The following is an 11,928-nucleotide window of genomic DNA, read 5'->3' on the forward strand; positions in this document are numbered from 1 at the left end:
GGAGAGCTGCAATGTCCATCGGTCCTTCCCCATGTGCCCTGTGCTGACCCTTGCGCTTGATATGAATGACCCCCTTTGAAGACTGAAGAATGTGGCACAAGCATGCATAAAGCCTCTCAGACTTTGAGCAGTGTGACCTTTTGTCTTTTGTGCATGATCTTCTGGTTGGCTACTGATATGTTTTGCTATTCGGGGATGATGACTTTAGATACATTTGATCAAAGAAAGAAATTTAAATTCAGTAACCTCCTCCATGTCAGTGCACCTCTGCTGAAGACTCTCTAATATTGCTAGCATTACTGTGAGGTTAAGCTGGTAGGTTTTTTTTTCTGTGTTTTGGCTGTGTTACCTAGCTCTGGAACTGGGCCAACCTACACTGATTACTGCCTTTTTCTTATCTGTCTAGGTTTCACCCTTCAGCAGGGAGTAGAGATGCTCATTCAGAAAAGCTTATCCAATAGGTGCCAGCATAATTAATAAATATTTTCTGCTTTTCACTAAGAATTGGAATCATGCATTCATGCCTTAAAAAGCACCCATGTTCCATCCCTCAGCTGGGGGACACACTGCCTTCCTGCAGTGTCATTTCTCAGCTGAGAGACAGAGTTTGATCTAAAAATCAAGATTCTGTAGAATCATGATGACCTCGAAAGGAGGACTGAAAGGGGACTCTCAGGCTTTCCCAGAGCACACAGAGCATTTATGTTGGAAAAGACCCTTAAGATCGAGTCCAAGTGTTAATCAAGCACCGTCAAGTCCAGCACTAAGCCATGTCCACAAGTCCCAAATCTACATGTCTTTTAAATACCTCCAGGGAAGGTGACACATCAACAGCTGTGGGCAGCCTTTTTCTTGTCCCCTCATCAAACAGGACAGGCAGGCCAGGACAGGCTGGGAGCTCCTTTACCCCTGCTGAAGGAAGGGATTCAGGGGACTGGAAGGGCTGGAAGGGGACTCAGCTCCCTCCCATGAGCACCACAAAACTCTCACTTCTTCAGAAGGCGAAAATGTACCAATATATATATATATGATGTCTTAATCAGAGGAGATTGCCCCAAAGAACTACAGCAACCACAGTGTGGCAAGCACTGCGTGGTGCAGAAGTTGAAGTTCCACCTAAGGAATGTCAGAAACCAAGCAGAAACCAGTCAAATTGGGGGGTACTTGGTGGATAGCAGCAGTGCAGTGATTGCTGCAGACACCTTCAGAAAAACAGAACAAGGGCAGATGCCCCAGTCTAGGAAGGAATTACAACAGCTTGTGGGTCCTCCAGGACACTGGAGGAAACATGGCCCTGGAATCTCTAGCATTGCTCACCCACTGTACTCACTGTTACAAAAGGGAAAACCATAGGAATGGAATCCAGAGCATGAGGAAGCAGGAAATACCTAATACAGGAATTAAAACCATACCAGTCACTTAGGCCTGTACACCCCCACCACCCTCTCATAGTAGAATGGGGTTTTGCGGAGCATGGCTCTTCCTGTGACCTATTCAAACTGGCCCTGACGGAACAAAAAGCACTTTCATGTTCAAGTCGCCTCTTTCATAGACACTGAACCACATGGAGAGAGCCCCTTCCGTCCCAGCGCTCCTGTGGGCCCAGAAACACCCAAGGGATGGGGGGGGCGAGCAAAGGCCGAGGGCTCTGGCTCAGCTCCAGCAGCAGAGGAGGAGGCAAGGAGCCTCGGGAACCTGCCCCTGGGTTGCAGCCTGGGGCACAGAGAGTCCATGAGGAGAAGGGAGAGGGGACAAGAGGGACATGGGGGGCACAGCTCCAAAGGCAGCAGCGGTGCTGTCACAGAACACACCCACACAAACTCTTCTGGACAATCAAAGCAGACTCAAACGCAGACTCAAACACCCTCCTTGTGTGCCTCGTGGGGACAGGAATGCCCCAGCCCTCACAGGGTGCCCTGAGAAGCTGTAGATGCCCCATCCCTGGCAGTGCTCAAGGCCAGGTTGGATACAGGGACTTGCAGCAACCTGCTCTAGTGGAAGGTGTCCCTGCCCGTGGCAAGGGTTGGAACTGGTGAGCTTTAAGGTCCCTTCCAGCTCAAGCCAGTCTGGGATTCCAGGATTCAGGAATCAATAGCATGTTGAGGAGAGGATGACCTCGAAAGGACGACTGAAAGGGGACTCTCAGGCTTTCCCAGAGCGCACAGAGCATTTCTCAGTCTGGAATACAGGAAATGTTGGACCAAGTCCCTGCAGCAAAAGAGAGGCAGAGCAGCACTGCTGGGCTGCAGCTAAGGGCTGTCCTAGGCAGAAGCTGGAAAGGAGCAGAGAACAACACAACCTCCTTGGACAGGTTGCTCTGCTTTGCAAGGACAGCAGTGGCAAAGCCCCAGTCCCTGCCCACAGGGTTCCTGGGGGTAAACGCAGGTCCCAGCATGACCACGTCACCTCAGCCAGCACAGAGCCTCTTCCCACATCCCTCCTCGCATGCAGCACCCACTGCAGTGGCCAAAAAGCCAGGGCCTAGGACTCACCTGCCAGCGAGCCTACGGCAATGCTTGCCAGCATCATGGGCAGCACCACATTTGCTGCATCTCTGCAGAAAACAATCTACAGTGTCTGCACCCAGACTGAATTTCACCCCCTCAAACACTCTCCAAGCAAAAAGCTACCTTCACGGATGAGCTGCGCACAGTTTCTGCCTCAGAAAGTGGTCCTGGGAGACATGGAGTGACTGTCAGCGTTCAAAGCCACAGTTCCCAGGTCTCGGATCCCAGAGCACCTTCAAGCTCTCTGGCTGTGGAGGAGGAATGTTTCTATCTCATCACTCACCCACAACATGCAGCTGCAGCCAGCCCATGGCCTCCAGCTGGGACCTGAAGCGCTACAGCCAGTGGTCCCCCCACTGCAGCACCATCTGCAGCGAGAAGTTCCTTCTGCTGAACCTCACGTGGCTCTCGTAGGGGGAGCGGTGGTGCTGGCTCCATCGAAAGCATAACTGAGGATGGCTCCCTCCTGCTGGGCAGTTTTGTATCCCCAGATGACAGCTCTGCCTCCCTGCAGCGGTAGAACCGGCAGGCACACGGTGCAGCCCATGGCTGAGACGAGTCGCTCTGACACTGGCCTGAGGTCAGTGGAGCAGCAGGGAGTGAGCATGCAGTCTGCAGGAGAAAGGAGACGTTAGTGCACAGCTCCTGTCACAGATCCTAAGATCTCCTCTCAATCTCCCCTCTCTGCCAGGTTAAAGCCCTTCCCCTTGTCCCAACCCCACAGGCCCCTCTTCTCCCCACAAGAAATGAGGCCAGATCCCAGGATCATCCCTACGCAGCCGCAGCGCTCCGCTGCCGGCTCAGCCAGCGCAACTCGCACACCCACTCCAAAGCAGCCACTCTGGGGAAGTCACTTGAGGTGTTCTTGGCAACTCCTAAAGCACCCCAAGATCACCATCGCCACCCACCTCGTTCCACGCTCCTGTCTCCACAGGTGGCACCGGCTCCGAGGCACCAAGACGGGAACCACCAGAGGAGCTGCTCTTGCCTCCTCCACCGGTAGCTTGTGCTCCATGGGGCAGCTGTCGTCTCCCGGCGCCTCTGCTGAAGGGTTCCGTGGAGTTCCGTGGCCTTGCACGCCTGAACATGGAGTGTTCCAGAATCAGCCACCCCTGTGGTCCCATGTCCCCAAGGTCATTGTGATGCATGAGCTCTGTCTGGGTCCATGGGGTACTCCGGAGGTGCTACAGGCATTCGCTGGGATTCTCTAGTGGTATCCCCAAGATGCTCCGGGACTCCTGAGGATGTTCCAGGGCTGCTCTAGGGGTCATAGCAGCCAAACTGGGGTTATTATACTCCAATTTTGCCAGGAGCAGAGAGCATTTTCTCAAATCTGACACTTATTAAAAAGAATTTCTCTCCTTCTCATCAAATCACAGAATCACAGAATAGTTAGTGTTGGAAAGGACCTTAAGATCATCTAGTTCCAACCCCCCATGCCATGGGTTAATCTCTGTTAAATCAGTGGTAAATCCAGGCAGAGCTGCCTCTCTGCAGGTCTTGAACCAGTAGAAAACTGCTGCCAGATGGATTTCATTCTGGGCAGCCTGTGACAGTGTCCCGCCACATTTACAGGGAAGAACTTCCACCTAAGGTCTCATCTTATTCACCCCCCTCTGTCAACTTAAAGCCGCTCCCACTTGTCTGATCACTACATGCCCTTGTAAAGAATCCCCCTCCAGCTTTCTTGTAGGCATCAAACAGATATTGGGAGGCAAACTCATTGTCTAAGTCATCATCCAAATTATCATATGTATCATCTTCAAATCATTGTGAACTAAGAGTTGAATTGAAAATCAATTATTGCTAAATCACCACTGGATTCCCATTTGATTTTAATTCAGTCCCTGATTAATTACCATTGGTCATTAACAAGGCCCTTTCAGTTATCCCCACAAGGATGGCTTCTCTGAACCATTCCCCTGTGAAGCACAGTGAGGCACAGCTCCAAGTCCATTTCCCTTCACGTGTGCAGCAGCAGATCCAGCAAGTGCCCCCGCTCCCCACTGAGGGCCATGGCAGATGGAGGAAGCCCAGCACACCCGGGCTGGGTACAAAGAGAGCTGCAGAGAAGGTTCCCGACAGCAGGACAGCTCCTGGCACAGGGACTATCCCAGCTCCAGGGCCAGCCTGCACCGGACACCCTGTGCCTCCTGCCCCTGGCGGCAGGGTCACAGCGGGGCCCTTTGTGACCCGGTCTGTGACGCTCCCCGGTGTGGTCACGTCTCTTGTGCTGCCCTTCCCTTCCCCTGCCCGCATCCCTCCATCCTGCAGGGGGGCACAGAGACCCTGCAGCCGCCCCAGGGGGAAACTGGGAGGAGTCCATCGGGAGGCCCAGATCCCTGCTCAGGGCAGGTTGATGGGTGCTGAGCAATTGTATTCTCTCCCCTTGTTATTCACCTTATTGTTATTATTATTGGTGGCAGCAGTAGTGGTTTTGTGTTATACCTTAGCTACTGGACTGTTCTTATCTCAACCCATGGGAGTTACATTCTTTCCACTCTCCTCCCCTTTCCTCCAGAAGCCAAGGGGGGGAACAGGAAGGAGACTTAGTGAGCGGCTGTGTGGTTCTGAGCTACCAGCTGTCCTAAACCATGACAGCACCTTTAGCTAAAGTCCCCAGGTCCCAGTGGCACGTTTGAAACCTCTGGTGTTACTAGGACATTGCTAGTGCTCTGCCACAGTACTGACTGGCATCTCTCCCTTTTTGGGGGAGGAAGGTAAAGGCAACAGAGACAGAGCTATGGGGCAGATAAAATACATCCTTCAAGGGGTTTTAGAAGGCCACTCAAAGGAAAAAATCTAGTCTCTGATGGAAACTGGAGTGACATGCCCACTCCATGTGGCAGGGCAAGCTCATGGCTAGAGCTGAGCTGGCACTGGAATTGGTTCCAAGTCTAGAACCCTTCTAGCCCCAGCCAGACATTGCTGGATGCCCCTACTCTGCCCTCTGATCCCCAGTGCACGACAAAGGTCTGATCCACGGTCTGCTTATGCCTTCCGAACAGTTCGTGATGTGTGAGCACGTGTCAGCTTTCAATAGCTGAGCTAGTGGAGAGGCAAAGATGCTCCTTGGCCTCCCTCTGCTCAGCCTTGGCCCAAGGCAGGAGAGCAGGCCTGCTGTTCTGTGGCTGGTCACTGCGCTAAGGTGGTCGTGTGCTCTCAGAACCCCCAACAGAAAGCAGGGAGGCTCAAAGGCCGGTAGTTGCAAAGCAGAGGAGGAGAGGTGGGCAGGCTGCCTTACCTTTCCCGGGTGCTAGTCTGCTGGCCCTGGCTTCCCTGTTTTGTCTCCTCCAAGGCTGCTTTTGGTTCCATCGTGTACATGGGAGCTCCTTTATTGCAGACGTCCAGTTCCACCTTGGGGAATGCAGCAGGACCTGGTGTCTGTCAGAGTCCCAGGGAGGTTGCTGGGTACACAAGTGTTCTGCTGACAGGCAGGCTACTCCACAAAATGATCACACATGTGGTTTAAACAAAGTCACCCATAAATCATACAGTCACTCTCTCACTCCCCCCACTTCTTGCCCTCCCCCTGCTCCCGGAGGGTCAGAGAGGAGAATCGAAAAGAATGCAACTCCCACGGACTGATATAAGAAGAGTTTAGTGACCAAGGTATAACACAAATCACTACTGCTACCACCAATAATAATAATGATGAAGGAAATAACAAGATGGAAGAATACAATACCTCAACACCAGCCGACCAATAACTCACCCCACTCTCCCCAGCCGAGCACCCACCGATACCTCCTCCAACCCTGCAGTCCCAGCCCTTCCGAGTAACTCTCTGTTACATCCTGGGCATGACGTGCTGTGGTATGGAATGCCTCTTTGGCCAGTTTGGGTCAGGTGTCCTGTCTCTGCTTCCTTCCAGCTTCCCCTCCTCCCTGGCAGAGCACGAGGCTCACAAAGTCCTTGGCCAGACCAAACACCTGAACAGCAACTGAAAACATCGGCGTTATCAGCACTGTTCCCAGGCCAAAAAATGAAAACACAGCACTGCACTAGCTACTAAGAAGGAGAAAAATGACTGCTACTGCTTAACCCAGGACAGTACACTAGCTGGGTAACATGCACAGTGTATTAAACAAGCACACTAAAGCAACCAAGCACAGCAAAGCGAACAGTAAATAATTAAATAAATTTTGTATATGCGTATAAGAAAAGTACAGAGAGCTATTGGCAATGCATCACATAAGTACTGCAGAAAGAGAATAGAGATTGAGAAGAAAGACATCACCAGTCACCACCAAACCACCCTCCAGGCCCACACTTCAGCTGGGAAACCTGGTTGCAGCTGATGCTGGGAGTCTCAGGGAAGTGGGAATGGTCCTGCAAGGCACATCCACCCATACGGGAGGCCTCAGATTCGGCTGCAAGAGGCTCCTGCTTTTATACCCTTAGAAACACAACAGGCTCTATGCCAGCTCTGTCACTGTTTACTCGTGGGGCCGCGCAGTTTCTCATCATCTCCGTGTTGGCCTCACCGAGAGCGCTGGCCAGGCACCCTGGCGTGCCCAAGTGGGAAGCTCATAAAAGAGGTGCACCCTGATGGTTTCCTGCCTCTTCCCGACAGTCACCATGAGCATACACATATGCACTCTGCCAAATACACTGTGAAAAAAATCACATTGTGTTATGTCTCTCAGTCATGACAGGGAATCAACTCTCAGCTAGGTTCCCATCCCTTACACTCTCACAGCCAAATTCAAGCAGAGGAGCTCTATGTACATAGAGATGGAGATGAAAATGGAGGTAAGAAAAATAGTATAAAAGAATGTTTTATTTTCACAAAATAATGGAAAACAACAAAAACTGGCTTCCTCATGTAGACATTCAAGGTTTCTACTGCAATTGAAAATAATCTGAACACAACAAAACTCCCTTGGAGTCAAGACTACCCATTTTCTAAGAGCCTTCTGAGCTTTCTTAAAATGGCACAAACAATCCTGACTTCCGGAGGAGAAACTCAAACGTAAGCTTCTGTGTAGCTGGACATTTGTGATGGACAATCTGGGGGAGTACCGGGATTTAATATCCCATGAGGGAGGGAATCTCTGCTTTTATAACAGGAACACAGGGTTATGACTTCAGTTTCCTAGACAAAAAGAATGTTGTGCTTTGATTTGTTTAACCCCACTGTGACTGATGAAAGAAGCCTCAGCATCTGTATTGCAGGCAGCTTGCTTTCGCAAGTCGCACAGCGTTTATAGTAAAGATTTCCTGTACCACATGCCTGACAAATTACTTTGCCCTTTTAAATAGAGAAAGAATATGTTTTACATAGTATCTGCAAACTGAACAACTCTAATAAGAACAGGACTTAATCTTACCAAGTGCTGTGCTTATTCAGCCCTGCAGATAGAAGATATCCTTCAAGTCCTTGCTGTGGGCTTCAGGTGTTAGTTAGGTGCCGTGGTTTAAACAAAGTCAGCCATAAACCATACAGCAAGTCCACTCACACCCCCCCTTCTTGCCCTCCCCCAGCTCCTCGAGGGACACAATCGAAAAGAATGCAACTCCCACAGGTTGAGATAAGGGCAGTTCAGTAACTAAGGTATAACACAAATCACTGCTGCTACCACCAATAATAACAATGATAAAGGAAATAACAAGAGGAAAGAATACAATACCTCAACACCAGCCGACCAATAACTCACCCCACGCCCCACAGCTGAGCACTGACTGATACCTCCTCCAACCCTCAAGTCCCAGCCCTTCCGGGTAACTCCCGGTTACATCCTGGCCATGACGTGCTGTGGTATGGAATACCTCTTTGGCTAGCTTGGGTCAGGTGTCCTGTCTCTGCTTCCTTCCAGCTTCCCCTCCTCCCTGGCAGAGCAGGAGGCTCACAAAGTCCTTGGTCAGACCAAACATTTGAGCAGCAACTAAAAACATCGGCATTATCAACACCGTTCCCAGGCCAAAAAATGAAAACACAGCACTGCACTAGCTACTAAGAAGGAGAAAAATGACTGCTACTGCTGAACCCAGGACATTAGGCCTTAGTGCTTGCCCAGCACAAACCCATGGATGTTGGTGCCAATTCATTTTCAACTATGGTACAGTTCCCTCAGCAGATCCCGCATCAATACCTGCAGATGTTTCTACAGACTAGTGCCAGTTTGCTTAGTCACTGCACTCACACAAAACAGCAAGTCCAGTATCTGCAAGGAAAATGGATCTTATCGCCCTGAGGGTGACCGAGCACAGTCACTGTATCTCACAAGCAAGATTCCACCACAGCTGAGAATCACGAGTCTGCTCTTTTGATGGTTGCACCAAATAGTTTAGGGCTGCCTTTGCACCTGCATCAGGAATGCCAGGAAACACCCAGTTTGGGGCAGTGTCTATAATCTACCAACTGTGGACATGCAGTGTCAGTTGGCTCCTTCTCACACCCCTTCCCCTCATTGGAAGGGTGGAGGACAGCCCCTGCGTGGGTCCCCATGCCCTTATGTAGGGAGTATTCTGGAGGGTAGATTTTGACTACTTTAGCCCACCAGCACTTTTGGATCGCTGACTAATGCTGTGCTTGAGCATTCTGTGCATCTCCCCACTGCCCCAATCTTGCCAGCCCATCTGTGCCAAGCACTTACAAGCAACAGAGGGAAGCAGAGTAATGAGGACCTATTTAATAAACTTCTAATGCTCAGTAATAGTAAGGCCATAATGATAAAAATCACAGAATACCTCCCTACTGAACACAAGTGCACATCCTGTCTTTCACACTGTTACCTCCTGTGATTTTCAAGATGCCTTCCTGAGCTTATGTGGTTTACCTTTAATGCTTATTTCTAGTCAAGATGCTTTGAATTCTACTAACCCTTAAAGCTGTCACAATGTAATTAGAGAAACCCAAGCTGGATCAAACTAGCTTTAATGAAGTCATCTGTTAGAAACATGCATGCCAGGAGGTAAACTGCTCTTTTGTTAGATTTATTCTCAATTACCTTTATGCAGATGTTGGTTTGGGGATGCACCTGTGCAGCTGTTGCTGACTCCCATCCAATGCAAGTGGGTGCATTTACTGGTAGCAGATGTCTGCATTCAAGACATGGTGCCATCTGAAGAAAAAGCCACATCACATGTCATTAAGGCTAACAAGAGGTTTTCAGTATTTTCCTGATTAGAGTCTGCAGCAGCAGTCACAAAGTCACAAAACTGAGACACAGCGGCTGATAGTTGCAGCTGCTGGTACTGATCCTTACAGCTCAAAGGCTATTGAGAAAATAGGAAAACAACTGGGAAGAGTGACTTTACTGACAACTAAACTAGGCCAGAATGGTACTAAGTTAGTTTTCAGTAAAATTAAAAAGCCAGAGAGAAGACACTTACAGGCATCACTGGAAAAACTTGGAGCTCTTACATATATGCCCACACCTGCCACCGTGCAAGGTTTGAGGCATGATGGATCTTCTACACCTATGACACAAGCAGTAGTTCCTAACTAACTGCACTAGTTAGCACTGGAACAAGATGCATGCGCAGCTCCTAAAGATGCGGTGGTTGTTTTTGCAGGACAAAGAGGAACTTGAATTTGGTCATGTTTCCTGACACTGGAGAAGAAAACACAACTTAGTTTTCCAGTCTTACCCTTACTAACATATATGGCAGTTGAAGGGTTCTGTGGTTCATTTTGCCCATCATTTAAGAATTACATCCAGTGCTAAAGGTATTGAACAAAATCACAGAATCCCAGACTAGTCTGTGTTGGAAAGGACCTTAAAGCTTATCCAGTTCCAACCCCTGCCACGGGCAGGGACACCTTCCACTAGAGCAGCTTGCTCCAAGCCCCTGTGTCCAACCTGGCCTTGAACACTGCCAGGGATGGGGCAGCCACAGCTTCTCTGGGTACCCTGTGCCAGCATGTCAGCACCCTCACAGGGAAGAACTTCTGCCTAAGAGCTTATCTCAATCTTCCCTCTCATAGATTAAAGACATTCCCTTAGTCCTGTCCCTACAGGCCCTTGTCCAAAGCCCCTCTCCAGGTTTCTCATTGCGTCTTTAGGCCCTGGGAGCTGCTCTAAGCTCTCCCTTTAAGAAGCCTTCTCTTCTCCAGGCTCAACAAGCTCAGCTCTCTCAGCCTCAGATGTTTATCTCCTGAGCTGGGGGTGAAGGCCAATGATCCACAGAGGATGTGGATGAGAAATTAATAAAATATACTATACTTACACACACGGCTTTTTGCAGTCTCGAGGCTTAATATTCCACATGAACACATAAGTGAAGTTTTCACCTGGATTCAAAGCCCTTACTCAGACCCGATTTCATTTCTATAAGAGTATTTGTGGCTACTTCATGCTTATCCTTCCCTGGAAGAGGGATTCCAAGTGGGATCACCTGAGGAACTGGGACAGAGCCAGCCACCACTTTCTCCACTGTGCTCTGGAAAGAAGAAAAGCAAAAAGGCAGACAATAATGTTTCTGAACAGAAGAATGCATTGAGACATAAGGTCTTTGAATGGGATTCCTGTCTTCATTGGTTTCTCTTAAAGAGCGAACACCAGATTCTTTAAAGTGTTATTCGTCATGGCATGGTTTTCACATTGGAAATGATCAAGGTGCTAACAACCATCCCAATTCCAACTTATGCTCCTGTTGCACAACTGTGAACAAAGCTTGAGATGAGCACTGCCGCTTTCATATCACTTTGACCTTCCTCACTCACGTCTGGCTCCTATGTGTTCCAGGGAAACAGCTTTAGCATCACACATCAATGCTATGTGGTAGGAGGGAGTCCCAGGGAAGCCTCTCCACCCGAATGGCACATTGGAGCCAGCCTCTTGTTTCACTGCAGCCATCGGAATAGATGCCAGATGTCCTGCAAAGGGCTAAAGCGAGACAGCCAGTGCTTCAGCTTATCTCAGCTTCTCTATGCATTAAGAATATGCCTATCAAACAGGTGCCAAACACGACTTTGCATCATTTCCATCGTCATTATCGTGTCACACGATTCAAGAATGACGAATTGCATTTGGATACAACAACATTTTACATCGCACAAAGATGTACTCCACATCTCGGGAACGGATCCTCAGGGCCAGGAAACCAGCCTGCACCGCAACTCTTTCCTTCCGTCACCGACCCTTTAACCCTCCACACACGTCCTTTACACTGCTCAGCACCGCAGACAGCGCTGCTCCAGCACGGCGGGGGCTCCTTAGCCCAGCCCTGCTGGGACACACTGGGCCCGCCGCCATCCCCAGCATGCGCAGCGTGGGCTCCAGCCCTGCCTGCACTTCCCCTGCTGGGTCCGGCCCCGCTTCCCGTGCGCTCCTGGCACAGCCCAGCCCACCTCACCCCACTGCACCCCTGCTGTGCCCCCTGCCCACCCCGCTCCACCCCGCCCCACAGCCCTGACCCCCCCACTGCATCCCTGCTCCCGACCCCTGCCCCCCGGCTCCAGCCCAGCCCAGCC

General features: G+C 50.2%; 1 protein-coding gene across 2 annotated transcripts; it reads right to left on the reverse strand.

Annotated features, from left to right (window-relative positions):
* Positions 1-2,662: 2,662 nt before the first annotated feature.
* LOC136006778 (uncharacterized) lies at positions 2,663-11,807 on the reverse strand. Of its 2 annotated transcripts, XM_065664834.1 has the most exons (6): positions 11,179-11,807; positions 10,683-10,895; positions 9,461-9,574; positions 5,752-5,891; positions 3,416-3,587; positions 2,663-3,119 (listed from the first exon to the last, which is right to left on the reverse strand). In XM_065664834.1, exons 3-6 carry the CDS (start codon positions 9,572-9,574, stop codon positions 2,787-2,789), a joined length of 759 nt encoding a protein of 252 aa, XP_065520906.1. In that variant the 5' UTR covers positions 10,683-10,895; positions 11,179-11,807; the 3' UTR covers positions 2,663-2,786. The 2 variants fall into 2 exon arrangements, 1 of the variants encoding a protein (XP_065520906.1); XR_010609264.1 differs by lacking the exons at positions 9,461-9,574; positions 10,683-10,895; positions 11,179-11,807 and adding an exon at positions 6,223-6,468 and having other exon boundaries at positions 5,752-5,864.
* Between the last annotated feature and the right edge of the window lie 121 nt (positions 11,808-11,928).

Source organism: Lathamus discolor, unplaced genomic scaffold, assembly GCF_037157495.1.
Source record: "Lathamus discolor isolate bLatDis1 unplaced genomic scaffold, bLatDis1.hap1 Scaffold_69, whole genome shotgun sequence".
NCBI classification, from domain to species: Eukaryota; Metazoa; Chordata; class Aves; order Psittaciformes; family Psittacidae; genus Lathamus; species Lathamus discolor.

What these genes read in the sequence shown, in the direction of transcription:
- LOC136006778 (XM_065664834.1), bottom strand. Translation starts at nt 9,574, where the DNA reads ATGGCACCATGTCTTGAATGCAGACATCTGCTACCAGTAAATGCACCC. An exon ending in CAGACTAGCACCCGGGAAAG is followed by an intron (nt 3,588 to 5,751) that starts GTAAGGCAGCCT and finishes CTCCATGTTCAG; the next exon opens with GCGTGCAAGGCCACGGAACT. An exon ending in AGACAGGAGCGTGGAACGAG is followed by an intron (nt 3,120 to 3,415) that starts GTGGGTGGCGAT and finishes TTTCTCCTGCAG; the next exon opens with ACTGCATGCTCACTCCCTGC.